The sequence below is a fragment of the Cyprinus carpio genome, chromosome B5 (genome assembly GCF_018340385.1).
Source record: "Cyprinus carpio isolate SPL01 chromosome B5, ASM1834038v1, whole genome shotgun sequence".
Lineage (NCBI taxonomy): Eukaryota > Metazoa > Chordata > Actinopteri > Cypriniformes > Cyprinidae > Cyprinus > Cyprinus carpio.
In genome coordinates, this window is record NC_056601.1 from 7,773,770 (window position 1) to 7,793,489 (window position 19,720).

At 35.3% G+C, this 19,720-nt stretch overlaps 1 protein-coding gene across 13 annotated transcripts in view; it reads right to left on the bottom strand.

The window, feature by feature from the left end:
* cacna1ba (calcium channel, voltage-dependent, N type, alpha 1B subunit, a) overlaps nucleotides 1–19,720 on the bottom strand; it is a 110,050-nt gene that overhangs the window by 87,531 nt on the left and 2,799 nt on the right. For all 13 annotated transcript variants that reach the window (XM_042724031.1, XM_042724027.1, XM_042724026.1 and 10 more), the window contains exons 2-3: nucleotides 18,982–19,087; nucleotides 18,020–18,159 (exon numbers count right to left, since the gene is read on the bottom strand). In XM_042724031.1, coding sequence (XP_042579965.1) covers nucleotides 18,020–18,159; nucleotides 18,982–19,087 — 246 coding nt within the window. The remainder of the gene's footprint in view (nucleotides 1–18,019; nucleotides 18,160–18,981; nucleotides 19,088–19,720) is intronic.

Consider the following 19,720-nt stretch of genomic DNA (forward strand, 5'->3'; position numbering starts at 1 on the left):
AAAATCAAACAAGCCATGAAGACTTCATGCCAACAGGACAACTGGAAGATAACTAAAGCCAGCAGCTTGGCTTCTTTTGTCTTAGCTGACTGTGCCAACATCATTCCAGGAAGCATCTCCAGCTTCTATAATAGGCATCATTTATACAAAAATTAGCAAAGAAGAGGGGTCAAGTCAACCTGTCTTTAGCACAGCTGAGATGCAATTCATTATTCCAGATTGATCTTTGACTGGCAGGTTATTACTCCAGCCAATAAAAGCCTGTGTTTGCAGTTTCTCTTTGTTTGCTTTGGTCAAACAATGCAAAATCAGACAAAGCGCTGTCACTGGAAGCAGAAGATCTGACAGAACGTGGTCTAGAATACCTGAAGAAAGCTCCAGGGTGAGATCAAAGACATCTATCAGAACTTCCTGAATGCTGTCGGATTGATGAGTGACACACAACTGCAACTGCAAGTTCTAACAGTTACCGCAGATTTACAAAGAATGAGCCAGAAAAATGCTACAGAGGCATATTTTGCAATTATTCTAATACTGTTAAAAATAGGCACCATGAATTCTTCATAATTCATCAGGCTTCAGAGAGGAATTCACCACAATCAGCGCAAACAGATGAAATCTAGGTATACACTATTGAGGTGAGAGGTAATTTTTTCAATTTTGCGACAATTTTTGAGTGCAGTACAGAACAAACCCTTATCTGTGTTTTTCATTGAGCTGTTGCGCAGAGTCTGTAGCTGGGATGTATTATTGCTTTCTCACACAAATAATGAAGTAATTTGAGAGGGACGGGGCACAGAAAAACAACAGAAATGCTTATGAAGATGGAAATTTACCATGAAATGACTGGAAAAGAAAAAGACTTTTCATTTGTTGAAAACATTTGTTCATGCCACTGAATGTCTCCCTGTTGTACAATGTGAAATCTCTCTGGCGCTCTCTCTCATTTTCAGTGGTCGGAGATGCAAACAGACCTCTCAACATCACAACAATAATAAAAACATATGGCACATCTTTAAATGGATTCCATAACCCCTCAGTAATTACCCTCCAGAACCCGCTGTGCAGATGAGCTATCAATTCCCTTGCGAGGCAGATTAGATTAGATAAGGAAGAGATCACTGGAATCATTATGCACTGGTGACTGAATCTATAGAGGAATTCTTCTGCACTCTTAAAAGGACAGTTCACACAAAAATGAAGATTTCTCATATTTACAAAAGGAAGTATGACAGACAATGTCAAACTTGCATTTATAGGTCTTCTGAAACAATAAAATAGCTCTGTGTGAAATTTTTTTTAAATTCTCACACCTCTGCCATATCTTTCAAATGTAGTGAAAACATTTAATATGAAATATTTGGATATTATAATAAATTGATTAATAATAGAAAAAATTTAATTTAAACAATAAAATTCTAATTAATTATAATTAAATGAAATAATGAGCAAGTCTGATTACACTTTTTTGTGTTTAATATAAGCATATTATTTCACTTGGATAATTTTTTATTGATTTTAAATTATTAGTTCTGCATTTGTTTATTAAGTTATGAATTAACCAGCATACAGTATTTCTGCGTAATATTACATTAGTTCATCCTGTGCTCCTGACAAAAATTAAACTACTACTAATAATACTAATGCCAATAATAATAATAAATATTATTAATGAATAAGAGAGGAGAAAATCAAATAGCTACAAACATAAGGACTACTTTTATGTTTTTTTTTTGTTTTTGTTTTTTTTTGTTTGTTTTGTTTTGTTTTGTTTTTTTTGCATTCCATCAAAGAATATGAAATTACATGAGAATGAGTAAAGATGACAATTTCATTTTTTGGTGAACTATTCTTTTAAACTTCATTCTAGGCTAATGATTTAATAATGGGCATAATTTTTTCTACAATGAAAAATGAATGATAAAGCTTAAGAAATGATGAACGCCCAACATAATAAGATAAATGCACTACATAACATTTATTAGTGCCACAGAGCTAAATGATCATTCTCAGCTCAGGCATGCACATAGAAATGCTAACTGTGTATTTAGCGTTTTAACAGTTGGCCAAACAGTTCATTAAACATGCATTTGGGCTCTATTATTCTGGGCTGGCATGGGGCACACTTACTCGGTAATTGTAGAGCACGGCTCATAGCTGAGCAGATTCGAATACAAATTACACAGCTGCAGCATTCCAGTTCTTTCCTTTTCTTCATCCAATCTCTGAAACGTGAATGAAACATGTATGGCAGACATTGGTAAAACACGATGCATCAAAAATGGAGACTTATCTAGGGGCTAACTTGCACGTTCTAGGCATGTGGGAGAGACGTCATTATTTGGAACAGGTTTCTATACTCAAAGGGATCTGTGTGTCCCTTTTTCCTGTAATTATTACTTTATAATTGAACACAATGTCTAGTAGCTGCTTTAGTGCCTCAGAAGTAGGGATCTTTTTAATTGGCCGTGCTCTAGATTAAATAAGTGTTGTTTCAGAAGCTGAACTGAAACATCAGGGGAGAAAGTGAAGGGCTTTTCCAACCTCTGAGCAAGAAGGAAACACACACTGGAGACAGCAAGTCTCATCACCATAGAGACAAAGGTCTCCACCGCTCTCATTAGAACACTATGACAGATAGAGCGAGAGAAAGGGAGAGGAACGAAAGAGGAACAGAGATGAGTATTGGGAGCTGGGGACAAAGGGAAACAAAAGGTAAGAAAATTTGGAACATGAGGGAGTTCTCACTGCCATTCTTTCATTGAATGAATATATCTCATACTCAAAAGATGGACACACAAGTCTCAATTGAGACAGCACTATATCATGACACTCCTCACAGCCTTACACATTATACAAAGCAAAAGGCCTTAAAAGCAATTCATTTTACAATTCATAATATAAATGTACTCCTGGACACTAAATTAAAGTTATCTCCATTTTCAAACCTGGATGGTCAAGCAAGTCTCCAAAAATGCACACATTTAGGATAACATTTACATTTATGCAATTTGCAGATGCTTTTTCAAAGTGACCTGCAATGCATTCAAGGTAGGGGTGGGCAATATGACCAAAATTTTATATCATGATATGAGTAATTTCATTTCATGGTGGTAACGACATATATTACAATATAGTTATTTTTGCTTTAAATAAGGTCTTTATGATATCAAAATTTGCGATACCATAGAAATTTCATCATTCTAGTCACTAGTGTCAATATCACAAAAAATAATACTAGCATAAAAAAACTTTATTATAATTATTATTAATAATAATAATAATAATAATTATTATTATTATTATTATTATTATTATTATTATTATTATTATTACAAGTTACAAAAAGTGATTTAGTCAAGAGCAGTGAGAGATTTTCTCTCTTTTGTTGTGTAATCGACATGAATGACAGACAGCAGGAATATTAGAATGCTGTCACTTTAAGAGCTGCCCGGATCTAATATGCTGTTGCACGTTTTCTTTCTCAGCTGTGTACTTTCACTTAAGATCTAAATTACTTACAAGGATACTTGCAAAGATAGACATTTTTGACACATACAAGTGTGTGTATTTAAAGGGGTCCTAGTATGGTCTTTTACAAAGTCTCGATTTTGTTTTAGGGGTGTATTAGAACATGCTCTCATGCTTGGTGATCCAAAAAATACATTATTTTTAATACCTTTCTCCACAGCCTGGCACAAACGGCTTGATTAGTTCCAGGTTCGATGAAGGCCCGCCTTTCGAAAAACTAAATGTGTTGTGATTGGTTAGCTGTCCCAGTGCTATGTGATTGGCGAATAGCTTAGACAGTGTTCCAGTACTGCCCTGCCCCTTGCTAAAGCAGCAAGCAAAGAGTAAAGAAAACCAAGAGGCGAAACTCAGATGCTTTTTGGGTAATAGCCACTAGGTGGTTAAAACGTGATTTAGCCAAAAAAAAACAAACAAAAAAAAACAATAAAGTTGCCACTCTAATATGTCTTGCAATATCCATGCGTGCCAAGGTTCTGTGCGATCCTCTTGTTCAATATTCTCGGGGTCTGAATCCGGCTCAAATTGATATGGCAATATTGATGCCATCCTTAACTATACCCCAAACAAAACTTAACTGCTGAACAAGGGTATTGCGCAGAACCTTATTTACATATTTAAATGGTAACCTTATTATTGTTGTTTTTTGGCTAAATCACGTTTTAGATAGGATGTCAACAACCACTTAAAAATAACTGCATTTACTATGTACAGATAAGTGCAATGGTAAAATGTATGTTTATTGTTCTTAAATTCTAACATTATAACATGAATTGCAGTGAAACTGTTATATTGTTGAATTTATTTATACCATAGTCCAGTGTCTTCCCACAAACGTACTTCGAGGTTTCCCAGGTAACGGCTGTACATAAAGCAGCGCTCTGCTCACAAACACTGCTTTATCAGACATGTCATGCAAGATGATGTGATGATGATGTTATAAATTTTTTTATGAAGGTTGTTTTTTTTCTTAAGTAATGTGATATAAAAACACCCGCAGTGGGTTTCAATTTTGAAACATGCAGTGCTCATGTTTATTCAACAAAGTCAAAGCCTTTTGGAAAATCTATTTGTGGCGGTCAGTTTTGATATTCTGGCCGGGTGCCACAAACAAATCAATGTATGGGAAACACTGTAGTCTCATAATTGAAGTATAAATTCTGCAGATTTACATCATTGTCCAGTATTGTACTGTCAGCAATTTATAAAAACGTTTTCATAATTGTAAAATTTTACAGAATTGTACATATTTACATACATAATTATTCAGGTGCATGTGTAATAACTTCCAAAAACTTTGCGCTACAGTATCAAATATTTGTCGTCGTGTAGTCTGATGCTCTCAACCAAGCTTTCTTCTAACCACGACCTTGCCCCTCCCCACCCCCCCAACCATTCCAATTTCTGTAGGCGGGATTTATTTTAATCATATTTTAATGGGCTGCTTTGTGACATCACAAAGCCCGGAAAACAACGCTGTAGTCCAAACGAACCGTTCATTGTACTGTAGTTCTTGAAATGGGATTTTTTAAAAACAAAATATCTGACAGTGCTAAGAAACAATCTCTCAGACAGTGCATGCATGTAGCAAAATTAGTTCTCTTTCGCTGCTAATTGCATTTCAACGGCTTAAAATCAAAGCATTGAAAATGCATGCAAATGGTTTGTACCATTTAATCATGTCTAAAATTTCTACCGGTTAGTTGTGTCTACTGGTATATCACCCACGCCTAAAGGCATACATTTTATTACTTAACACATTCTCTGTGAATCAAACTCATGACCATGGCACTGCTAGCACTGGAATTTTAATTTTTGAATTTGAAGTGAGGTAGCAAACAAGAACCAAAAGTGCAATTTAATTTAAAGCTAAGATTGACAGACAGACAGACAGAGATCTCCATGCCAACCAATGTCGGCCACGAAAGAGAACATCTGGAGTACCAGGAAATAAAATATTAAGAACTTATGAGAGCAAATAGGTCACAGGACCTCAGTGGCCATGGACTTCAAATAGAAGAATCAATCAAAGAGCTCAGTGCTCCAGTAGCTTAGTAGGCCATATGAATATTAGATATGGTGAATGCAAAAATAATCCAGAAAAACTCTGTGAACAGTGTCCATGAAAGATTCCTTATTATTACCAAAAATATACAGACCAAAACTTGGAGTCAAAACACATTTATCTTAGAGGCCATGGTCAGATTATTCTGAAAAGGTACAGAATGGAAGCCCTTAAAATAAAAATCACTAAAATCTAACAACCGACTAATAGGCAATCATTTGTGAGCTCTGCGTAATGTGAGTGCATTCAAGCCCTTTAGACAATAACCACAGATCAATGCTTTATGTGGAGATAATGCGAGGAGTGCCAGACACAACGCATCATGTGTCTCTTGTTATGGATAACAGCTTTTCTCTGTGAGCACCACTCAGCTCAACACAGCTCTAATCATGACTTCAGGCCATCTTAACATTAGGGAGACGTGATTGAGCATTTAACACTTATTCATGCACTCTGGATGATCTATGGTGAAGCCACATCATTTGGAGGGACGCAGGTCCCTTCAGCAGTGGACCAAATCTTACAAGATCATTCTGAGGAGGACAACAGAAAAAACTGTTAAGGTATTAAAATACAAATTCAGAAGAAGAACCTCTTAATGGATAGAAACATGCAGCAACATATAGTATACAATGAATATTTTATAATTATTATTTATTAATATTGGTTAAGAGAACAAATTTTACTTAAAAAATTTATTTATTCTGATATTAGTTCACAAAAAAAAAAAAAAACAATTCAGAAGATTTTTATTTTTTGAGTGAACTATCCCTTTAAGGATATAATTATACTAAATACACTAATATAATGTAATATAATGTCTAATTATATAGTAATATAGATTATAATTATGTTTTTATTATACTTAAAAATACTTACATTTAAATCAGCTGCACTTAATTTTTGTCCCTCTGTTGAATGCCCAATTGCTAGACACATATTACACAAGGCCCCAAAAGCCTTTAAAAAAATCTCCCAATACCTTCTGTCAACCAGAGAAATTGATGTCTAGGGAAAACATGCTAGTAACAAAATAAGGTAATCGATGCAGACCGCACTTGCTGTCAGTTCTTATATACAGTGACTAATGAGTCTCTCTCTCAACACGGCCAGCTAATAGCATTAAAGCATCATCGCTTCCTCTCGTCAACCCGACTTCCTGCTAACAGCCACTGTCGGGCTCTGACATGTATGAGCACGCAGGCCCATGGAGTGATACAAGAGGAAGAAGAAACAGAGACTTCTGAGAAACGGATGATAAGAGGAAATGTGAAAGAATGAGGGAAGATGAAAGAAAGAGAAGACTGGGGGGAAAAGGAGGAGTATTCCAGAAGGCAAAAGAGAGGAGAGTGATGTAAGGATGAGAGAGAAGTAAGCAAGCGGACCCCAGAGAAAAGGAGAGATCCTGAGCGCATTATGGGACTCTATCAGGGGACAAACATCAGCCCTCGTCACCCACCCAATTAAATAGCAGGGTTTACACAACAAGCTATTTTTATTTGTTTGTTTGCTTGGCGATCTGCAATAACACCGACATCTGGCTACTGGACACGCATGGCATGCTAAATAATCCATCCGCAGGGATCACGCCATCAGCATCCGCCGTCTTCAACATTTACACAGCTTGATGTGTGTGTATAGTTGTGTTTAGCGAACAGAGGCACTGTGGCTTGCAGTGAAAGGTGACACGCTGTCACTGCGGAGGGACTCCACCCAGCAGGGTTTCCTCACACACCTGTCCGAATGTCACAGCATTTCATAACAAAACTCTGCCTGACCTCAGTGGCTGTCTCATCATCCCCACGGGTCTCCGGGGATGAGTGAATAAGCCTCATCTATAGTTCATGATGTGTACTGGAAGTGTACTATGACTTTCATACACATTTGAGGTTATCAGAGACTATCAGGAAGTCACTAGCTGGGTTTCCATCCTCAAACACTACTGTTCAAAAGCTTGGGGTCTTTTTAATAAGAGAGGGGGGTGGGGGGGCAAATTACTGTTTTTATTCAAAAAGAAAACACCATTGATCAAAAGTGACAGTAAAGACATTTATAATGTTACAAAAGATTTTTGTTTCACATACATGCTATATTGTTTCACATACATGGATAGTAACTGATTACATGTAATCTGGATTATATAATCAGATTACAAAAATTTGGTACTTACATTAAATTGCATTTTAAAATACATTTTATTCATAATTTATTGGTTCTCCCTAATTCCTTTTCATCTTTTAAAATTTCCTTTCTAAAATGACAATGCAGGTAAAAAAAATAAATAAATAATTTTTTAGTAAGAGTTTTTTTGATTGATGTCATTTTAAAAAGATTTATATTAATTTTTCATTTAGCTTTTCATTAAACTCACAAACACCCTGCAATTCCTTCAGAGAACCCCAGTATGGAAAACCTTAACATAATGTAATGCTTAATTTGCTTTATGTTGTTAATCACAATGAATGGAATATATTTTCTTTGCATTTTAATATTAATATGGTACAATATTATCCTATTTAAATTTAATTCAATGCGATAAACAAGTTAGGTTAAAAGTAATCTAAAAGTAATCAAAAAGTAGTTTGATTATATTACCTAAAATGTGTAATTCAATAGATTACATTACTAACTACAATTTTTGTCATGTAATTTGGAATCAGTAATGGACTACAATTTGTAAGTAATCTACTCAACCCTGATGCTATGTTCTTTTGAACATCCTAATCAAGATCACTGAAAAACTAACATGGTTTCCACAAACATATTAAGCAGCACAAATTTTTTTTTCAACATTGATACTTAAAAAGGTTTCCTGAGCACCATATCAGAATTAGAATGATTTCTGAAGGATCATGTGACACTGAAGACTGAAGACACATGCCCTCTTCATGTGGACCCTCACGTATCCATACAAACCTAAGTATACTTTGGCCTTGACTCAACAAGTCATGTGACTGAATGATTTGCTCAAGGAAACATCGCTACAACTTCCATTTCCATTTCTGTTTTGCACCAGCTTCCCCATATGTGATGATTTTGTTCTCCTGAACACATGGGAAGGAAACGCAGATTTATTCTGAATAGATTTCTCAATATCCAGATTTTTCACATAAATTAAATACACAGCTCTAATCTGAATCACTCTTTGCTGGAAACTTGTCACAATGTGTCTAGTTAGGACACGGTGTAACACTGAAATATGATGCCCCGCATGCGAGTCTCATTTCAGTGAAAATGTTTTATTGGATACTAAGCAGGCAATAAATTGTAACTCCGATAAAGGCCATTTTCATGATGGCTATCTATGCTTGTAAGAGGGATTCTAATGACCAATAAAAATAAAAAAAGAAAAGGGAAAAGACAGTCAACTGCTGATCCTGCTTACTTTAAAATTACTTTTTCACAGCCAGGCCATTTAACCTAAAACTGAAAAGAACATGATTCATAGCTCTATACTGATTTTTGTATCAGTGTATTTGTTTGTTTTTCTAGGGGGGAGCTGAATCACAAAGGTCATATGACTCTAATGACTCTAGCCAATGCAAACAGTAGTCCTGTTACTACATCCATATGTGTAAACAGACAATCCCTCTATTAGAGAGCCATGTGACTCAAGAGAGAATGTGATGAAGTATACCTCAAATTATAACCCATTCAAAGAGACTGAAAAGCCTGACCCATATGGACAGGCTCTGAGATATTGTTTGCATTTCTTTATGAGACAAAACCTCTTTCAAATATTTGAGTCCCTTCTCGCTGTTTAGGATTAAATGACAGCTGATTTCCCCAACTGCTCTCTCAAACTACCAGATTTCATAGCGCTACAAGTTCAGCAGTCGAATATTGAGTCTGAAGGTTCATTTTACATGCATGCACACACAGTGTTACACAAGAGCAAACAGACAAAGTGAGGTGAGTCGAGGACAACTGAAAACAGAGGAGACTACAGAAATAATTATTCCCTGGCTGTATGTCTCAGGGCACAGTGTTATTTAACCTGCCTTGGCCTCTTTACATCACTATGGGAGGATTCTGATTTATTGCTGGGAATAAAATGTCTTATCACAGCTATCTATGTGATTTTAAAGGACAAGGCCTTGCCTCAAAGAATAAATTACAGGGGTTTCATCATTAACACTAAATAGCCCCCTACCTGCAGTAACAGCTCAAGATAGATCCATAAAATCACTTCTGGCCTGGGTTAAAGTATTTCCTTTTGAAACAAAAAATTATTTAAAAACAGCTGCATTAAAAATCTGCTGGTGGTAGAGACGTTAACATAAGTGCTTCAGACAGAGCTGTGTGTCCCAAATCAATTTTATATATCTCTACCTATAATTTCCTGTCTCTCTCCACTATGATGGTCAACAAAAATAGGAAAAAAAGATCTTACAATTAAAAATAATTAAATAAACATAAGCTCTCTTAAAAAAAAAAAAAAAAAAAAAAAAAAATCCCTAATATAATGACTCTTATTTTCTGGAGTATTTCATTTATCTTCTGGGTTTAAACCTCACATTAACAGGAACATTTTTAGGCTTAGCCAATTATCTAAAAGTAGCACAATTGGGATTCTTCAAATATAAGAAAAACCAAAACACAATAAAAGCTGCATCAAAAGGCTGATTTATGCTGGTTCAGATGTTCTGAAATATCCTAGAGACCTGCATAAATTCTGATAAACAGAAAATCAATTTTTTCCATTATCATTTCTTTAAGAAAAGTGCCTCAGTTGCAGGTTTTGTTAGAGTAAACAAAACCCATGCTTGGCCATTCCCACAAGAGAAAAGACTCCCTGTGCTCTCGCGATTCAGATGTTAGCTGTGAAAATAACAAAGGCGCACCTGCTTGAGATGCTAGTAGCAGTGCAGATGATACCGAGAGAGCGAGTGGGGAAGAGCTCTGCTAATTGGTCGGTATTTCATTTGAACACCTTCCTCCAAACCTAACACCCTGCTCTCACTCATAAAACACACTGACACTTGTCAGACTGAAGCCCCAACTGTGTCTCAGTGATGTGCCTCAACAGGAGGCAGCGACAGCACATCTATAAGCCTCTACAACCATTCTCAGGCAAAACCTCAAAGGTTTTACACAAACAAACCCCTCCAAACAAAACACTGTATATCAGCTGCTGAATCACAGGGGTAAAGACGTGTTTATTGATATTTAATTTCACAAAGGACTGAATGCGTATAAACTGAAGCTGCTGTCTCTACTTAAAAGTACTTAAACGGACACTACCTGTAGGTATCGATCTGATCAGGACAACGGAAGTAGGCAAAACAAAACAGAATTAGAATTTTGTTAGATTTGATCATATTTGTTATTTATGGAAGCCCTTTTCCACCACTGAATAAAAAATAAAAAAATAAAAAAGGTAATTGTGACTTTTTATCTCACAATTCAGACTTTTTTTCTCAGAATTGCGATACAAAATTTTTTGCAGAATTGTGTGATATAAACTTGCAGTTGCGAGTTATAAACTCAGAATTAAGAGTTATAAACTCGCAATTCTGATAAATGAAGTTAACATTGCGTGATAAAAAAACTCAGAATTGCAAGTCAAACTCACAATTCTGAAAACATGTCAGTCTTCACAATTGTCACGTCACAATTGCTAGTTTATATCTCAATTCTCAATTCTTCAAGGTGAAAATTACAAAAGAGAAAAGTTAAAATCGCAATATACAAACTTGCATTTGTGAGAAAAAAAATCACAATTCTGACTTGATTTCTCGCAACTGCAACACAATTCTAAGAAAAAAAGGTCAGCACTGAAAGTTTGTATTACGCAAAACTCGCAATTGTGAGATAAAAACTGGCAGTTACTTTTTTTATTTTTATTCAGTGGCAGAAACAGGCTTCCATAGTTGTTGGTCCTAAAGTAGAAATAATTTGTGTGTATTGTGTGTATTGCATTTAACTACTACTATTTAAATAAAAATGTTTTTTAGCGTATTTGTGCATTATAAATCAAAAATCAACTCTGTTAGGAGAATCAAGTACTGCCATTGGAATAAACTACTAAACACTGCTATCATGACAACCCAAATCCTTAGTTTGAACATCATAAGAGATGATGAGTAGCAACAGTGGGAGAGCTGATTCAATATGCTCTACTTGCATAATGCAAAATTCATGATTGTTCGATCCCACACCTCTTGACCTGGTCTATGTGTTAAGAGATGCAAAGAACTCACTCTATGCCATCAAACAGATCACAACATGATACAGTACATACAGCAGAGAAAATCTACTCAGAGATCAATCACAACAAAGCATCTTGTTTTTAAAACCCTGACAACTTGTCAAGCATTTCAACTGTCTTCATCAATTAATGACATTGCCACATTTATGTCAGCACCTAGGGAGGATTGCGACACCCTGAATGTCTAAAATACTGCCTCCCTTCAAGCAAATTACTTTAGTCACCCACAGGAACACACTAGTATTGACAGGAAAAGGTCCTCTGTGGCAACCACAGAAACCCAATCTACTCCCAGAGAATCAAGAGAGGGGAAATCAGGATATTGCTTTAAGAGGTGCAACTACTGAAAAATCTATTTCTTCAACAGGAAGGTGGAATAGACAGTGTAGGCTGTTACTCAATGCAGTGAATGAGATCTAAATATATATATATATATATATATATATATATATATATATATATATATATATATATATATATATATATATATATACACATACATATATACATATACATATATACATATATATACATATATATATATATATATATATATATATATATATATATATATATATATATATATATATACAGTGCCCTCCATACGTATTGGAACAGTAAAGACAAAATTGTGCTGTTTGCTGTGGAGTCAAGAAATCTGTAAATATGATTAAAAGATGAATATGAGACAAAACTACAGAATGTCACATTTTATTATTGGGTGATTCAAAAAAAAGATGTTTTACCAGCTATGAAGATCAGCACTTAGAGTTTCATCTCCCTATCTGATGTGAGCATAATTATTGTAACAGTTGCCTCACAGGTCTTTCTAAGTGTTCAGCTGTGTCCTGTTGCATTAATTCTTCAGATAATAAAAGCAGGGAATTTGTCTTATCAGTTATATCCATTACTTCTGCATTCTAAGACTTGCATTCGATGATGACACACACAAACCAGGATGAAGACGAGGAAGCCGACTCTGAAAAAAAGCAAGCAATTTAAATGCTAAAAGAAAAGAGGAAGTCAATTAGAACTATAGGAAAAACAAAGGGCATGGAGAAATCAAGAGTTTGGAAACTACTGCCGACATCAGCAACCAACGACAACCTGATCGGCTGAGAAAAACAACAGTAGTTGATGACAGACAAATCATAAAAGCTGTGAAAATGAACCCTAAAATACATGTCTGTAAAATCAACAACAAGCTCCAGAAAGCTGGGCTGATGCTCTGTCAATCTACAGTCCGCAGGAGAATTTGACACAGAATTACGGAAGCTACACAGCAAGATGCAAACCTCTGATCAGTACCAAAAATAGAAAGATAAGATTCTTCACAAAGGTGAGCCAGTAGCGTTTTGGAACTGAGTTGATGGACCGATGAGACAAAGATTAACCTTTATCTAAGTGATTGGAAAGCAAAAGTGTGGAGAGAAAAAAGGGAACTGCAAATGATCCTAAGCATACAACCTCATCTGTAAAGCTTGGTGGAGGTGGTGTCATGGCATGGGCATGCATGGCTGTCTCTAGAACAGGACCTCTTCATTTTAAAGATGACTTAATGTATGATGGCAGTAGCAGAATGAATTTGGAAGGGTACAAAATCATCTTGGCTACCAATATTCAAGAAAATGCCACCAAACTCATTAGAAAGCACTTCATACTGGATCAGAACAATGACCCAAAACACCCTGCCAGTTCAGTCAAGGACTTTATCAGGGCAACGAAATGTAAAGTCTTAGATTGCCCAAATCAATCTCTAGATTTAAATCCGATTGAAGATTGATTGATTGCTTGATTGAACAGAAATTCCCCAAAACAAGCAACAGTTGGAATTGGCTGCATTAAAGGCTGGAGAAAAGCATTTCAAAGCATAAGACCAAGAGTCTGGTGATGTCTATGGGTTGCAGACTCACTGCTCTGATTGCATGCAAGGGATCTGCAACTAAATATTAGCTTTTAATCTTTTACATCTGCATACATTGATTACATCTTCCTTAAATCCAACTGTTCCAATACTTGTGCTCACATCAAATAGTGGGATGAACTCTAAAAGTGCTTTATTTGGTAAAACATGTACGTGTCAAAATACCTAATAATAAAATGTGACATTCTGTAGTTTTGTCGCATATTCATCTTTTAATCATATTTGCAAATGTCTTGACTCCACAGAAAAGAAAGCCGTTTTGTCTTTACTGTTCCAATACTTATGGAGGGCACTGTGTATGTATATGTATATGTATATGTATATGTATATGTATATGTATATGTATATGTATATATATATATATATATATATATATATATATATATATATGTATATGTATATGTATATGTATATGTATATGTATATGTATATGTATATATACACACACACATCTTTAAACATCTTTACCACATACAGCTGGAACTAGATAAAAGAAGAAAGACAGAGCTCCAGTAATAGGAATATTAACATTTTTTGAGGGAACATGACTCAATTACTCCCCAGACTGCAGTAATCAAACAGGACAAAGCAAAAGCGAAAGCTCTGGACAGATGGTGTTTAAAATTTGAGTTTGCTTCTTGACGTTGTGCTAGAAGCAGCAGGATATTCCATACCACCTACACAGCCCTCAACAGATGGAGGAGTGGAATATAATGTAAGCACATAGGCTATATTGCATGAAAAGCAGGCGATTCTAAATCAAGGGTCTTAAACTAAAACTAGTTTCATACGGACCCTCAAGCATTCGTAGTCCATCCTTAAATCCAGTGTGAAAATCATTTTTTTCAGCTTTTGCATTTTGATTTGCATTTAATGTTGTCTTGCCAATTTTGTAGAAACATGTGCATTTGTCATCAAGGTTCAACTGAGTTTGAGATTCCTTTTCTAAATAATTTTCTTTCAGACTTTTCTAATAAAAAAAATAAATAAATAAATCCTCATCTTTTGGTTTCAAATTCAACAATAACTATATACAGACAAAGATGCATTAAATGATTCAAATTTGAAGAAATCATAATTTAATTCAAGAATTTAAAATATAAGATTACATTATGTATTATAATTAAGATTTTTATGTTTATAAATGTATACTACTACAGCTTTTGTTGTAGAGCTCTAAATATTCAAGAAACAAAAGAGGGCAAAGATATCAGTGTTACTGGAAACATAAAAGGAGTGTCTGCTTTCTTGTAATGCATTGTTGGATGCATCTCATGCATCATACATCTCAGGCTAAATTTGTATCGATAAAAATTCTTAGCTATCAGGCCTCACACCACGTAATGTCTACTAACAAAAGCTCATCACAGTCTTGCTACTTCCAAACACAATACATTTCCTTAACATAATATCCAAAGCCCTCCTAAGGACCCTTTTCTATGGGGGCCCAGAGAAACACAAGGCTGTAAACATAATCGATCTCCAGGGAACCCATGCAGCTCATTAAGAGCGATTGATCTGAGCAGGGAACCCCAGCGGCCATTCGGTTCATCGCAGCATCAACAGCAGCATGATCCCTGGCCATCACCACACCCCTCACCCGCTAAAACCGGTTGAAGCGAGAAGAGAGAGAAAGGAGTGCACCACTCTAACACACAGCCATAAAGAAAAGTGGTGTAGCAAAGCCATTCCCTTTCTGTTTGGTTCAATACAGTATTGATCGAGATGTGAACCCAGAGAGTCAGATATATTCTCTTATTAGCAAGTCCAAAGATCTTATTGGAGGCACATTAGAGCTGTGAGATTGGATAAAGAAGGGGAATAATACCCATTTTATTACTATATAACTTTTATTATTTCTATAGTATTAAACATACAGACAAAACTGTTATTCTGTGTGAAGCAATACTAAATGGAATAAAAGAAATGATGTAAACATAAACATGAAATTAAAAGACAACATATAAATAATAAATCTAGTTTGCAGTTTATTAAACTGATACTGAATCCTAACCAGAAGTGACACAAAATATATCTACCAAGTTAATCCCCAACAAATGCTACATTTTGTCAGCCAATTGGTTTCGGTTTCTGCAGTGTCTGCAGGACAACCCCACCCACACTCGAAGCTCATTGGGTCAAGTATTCAAAAGCATTTCCATATGTGATTTACACTCTGATAATCGAACATCAGTCTTGGGTTGAAACATAGATCAATAAGTCTTGACCGAGACTGATCATACTGAACTGCTTGTGTTCGGACCCTTTTAAAGTATAATTATTATCATATCATATCCTGCCGCCTTTTAATGAAGCAAATCTGTTCCCTGTCAAGGATTTTAAGATTTGAGTGATGGACCAGCTTGCACTGAAGGTGACAGAAACCGCTAAATCAACTGACTTTTACAATAAAATACTAAAGAAATAGGCAGACAGAGTAAACATTAAGTTACCAGTAAATTGTATATTATAATAAATTGAAATAAAAGTAAAATTTTAAAAAAGAACACAAAATTGAATGTATATATATATAAAGAGCAAAAATGCATTTGAATTCAAATGATTTATAAAGACACCTTAATATCTAATTTAAGAGACCCACTGTTATAATGTGACTTCTTTATGTCGGTTATAAACTCCACTGGCTGCCTCAGATGTCCAGAGGCAAATAGACAGCTCTATATCCTCTGGCTTTCTGCACAGCCTTTTCCGCTGCAAGAACAGAACTGCTTTCACTAAATCTGTTTATTGCAGTGAGGTGATGGGCTGACGTAAGCCTCTGTGGATGGACAAAATAAATCACCCTACCATTAGCCAGAGAAAGGCAGTGCCAGTAACCACACAGGGACCAGCTCCACCGTAACTCCATGCCCGTCACGGCACAGTCCCCTGGGATGAGCGCACATCCCTGAGGCCTGGCAACCAGTGGAGCCAGTCGTGTTGTCTCACTTGCTGTCCATTTGAAATGACATTAACTCTTCCTATATCAAATGAGTCTGCTGGTTATTCTCCATTGAAATAATGTTATAGCTTTAACTAATATACTCTCTGTTTAAAAAATAATAATAATAATAAAAAAAATGATTGATAATTGTTTAACAGTGCAAAATTCAAAATACCGGTATAACACCTGTAAAATATCAATAAATTTCATAATAATTTTAAAATTTCATAATAATACAGTACATTGTGTCCTATTTTTAAAATAGCCTTTCTACATAAGGTTATTTTATTACTTTCCGTATTTATTTTAATTTTGGTTAACATTTTTAATCATTTTACTTTGTTGGTTTTTTTTTTTCATTTTTATTGTTTTTTTATGATTTTAAAATATTCATAGCTTTAGTTTCAATTAATTATAATTACCCTGCTACACTGGAAAAAAATATTTGTAAATAAAAATGTTGATTATTGTGTGTTTTACAACAAAATTCTATTTCCTTTTTTTCTGCTTCAAAATGTTGCTTAAATCAATGTGTTATTTGCAATTTCTTTGTAACTGAAATTTACTAGCAATTTCTGAGTGAAATAGTTTCTACACCAATTTTTTTTTTTTTCAGCATATAACCGACAATTTAATCAAATAATTTAATAGCACTGCACTACCTTGTATAAGAAAATATCTTGACTTTTTCAATTACAAATTTTGGAAATGGCAATGCAATACAACTAAAACAACTGCAATGCAAAGACCATCTGTAAGTTGCACAGTAGCAGGAACATCCAAACAAACAAAGCTGAATCCTGGTATTGAATGTTCATCTCCATTTCGGAAACATTTCAAAAACAACCAAAGGTAATACAAGGATATTTGAGGGAAAACAGAAATGCTGACAGCAACAATCATCTACACCAGACTATAATGCTTTAAATAAGGATCAGAATGTCCCCTCTGTATGCCTTGCTGGAGATGAAGTAGCTTCCTCTCCACCCCATTACACCTCCAAAGTACCAGGCAGTTGTACTACTGGAGCGCAAGCCATATCCCCCGCATCCCCCCTGGTCTGACTGCAGGCAAGATTCACAATCATCATTTATCTATGTACAGGACCTCCGCTACACTGCCTGTGCCAGGGTCAAGCAGACCAATTTGCTTCTCAACTCAGTTCCACTGAGGTTTTTGTCAACAATAGCATGAAAATGACAAAACAATTGGCCATTTTCTTTTGTGACAGGCCACGGACAAATGTTTTATATCTAATGCTTTCCTCTTGTTTAAAGTTTTACATTTACATTCAGATCTTACAGAAACCATTCGGTGAGCAACAATCTGAAGAATATTTGGACTTACCCTGTCAACACGACAACAAAGTCCATAACATTCCACCCATTGCGGAGGTAGGAGCCTTTATGAAAAGCAAAGCCTAGAGCGATGATCTTGATCCCGGCCTCAAAGCAAAATATTCCGATGAAGTAGGGTTCAGTGTCATCCTGTTATGGGTGAGGAGAGACATGAGTGGTTATTCATACAAAATAAGACTCAAAATGCAAGTTTAAAATGAAAACTTTGTATAAAGAGAATCATAAATCTCTCAACTTTCATTAAACTGTTCTTCTTCTATAAAACACCTCAGCAGCACAATAAAGTTTAAAAAAAAGGTGAATTAAAGGTGGAGAATGGGGAGCGTTTTACTAAAAAAAAAAACAGTTATTTCACAATATAAATATTTAAAGGAAACACCTCTAATACCAGAGCATCTTAAAAAACTGCAGTACATAAGTGAAGCACATATTCAAAGTAAATAAGATGCTGAAACAAAAACAAATCAAATGGAAAGCAATAAAGTTTCAAAATATAGCATAAGTAAGTTATCATTTGTTTAAAAAAAATTGCATATATGAGACAGAATAACAGAATGTTTTAAAGAACAGTTTATTTTTAAGTTTATTATCCTCTTTCATTACAAATGCTGAAATGTCAGTCAAATGTCAAGCATCAACAACGATCTGTGAATCAATTTAGGAGGGCAGTTAAGAGATCCACTGTTAATGACTGACAGCAGCTCACAAAGGATCGAAGTGTCTACTAAATGAATAATGCAAATGTGGGCTGCGCAAACTGTTTTTTTGGACTGCGCCTACAGTAATAACTGCTATTTAAAAAGACTTTGGTTAAAACAACAAATTGTTTAGAAAGTAAAAGAAGATATATTTTTATGGTAATCGTCTAAAAGAGGCTAGAACAGACACAAAGGATACTCAAATGACAATTATGTGCAAAATTGCTGTTTAATGAGGGAAAGCTCAACTTACCAGTCGCTTTGACATGGGTGTCTTGTCTGAAGCTGGTAAATGCTGCTCTAAACCCAGTACAATGCAGTTTGCTATAATGGTGGCAAGAATCATGTACTCAAATGGAGTGATGGTGTTAAGGAAAGAGTCCATGAGATACAAATAGTTGGAATTAATTCACCATAATAATATGATCATCATACAGTTTTGGAAACTAGTGCAGAAGTTAATGAAGAACAGGTGTATCTATGACGCAATTCACACAGCTCTTGACCGAGCCGTTTGGTGCCTGAGACAAAGTGAGAGAGTTTTTATCAGTAATTTTTGTTAATGAGCCACCCAGATTTTATTGGACAAATATTAAAATGCACCCTACTATAAACCCCACTATCAGTTTTCCATGAGAATTTCTGATAAAATTTCTCCCACTTCATCTCAGGTACTTTATGGCTCAGTCAAGAGCTTTGTGAACTGCGTCATTCCTCACAGAGCTGCTGGTTAGTAGGGAGGAGGATAATTATTTCCCGTGGCACTCCTCTAAACACATTTGCGTCAGACTAGTAGACTCATTGTAGTCTGAACATAAGGAGAACATCAACAAATGGAGAATTTCTTTATTTATACTTCTTTAGCCCCCCACCCCACAGTGATTAGCAATAGTTTGTTTGATTAAACAGCTCCTTGCTTGTTTGTTTGTGACTATGACTACAAACAGAAATTGATCACATATAAAAAAAAAATGTTGTTGGCCTTCTCATTT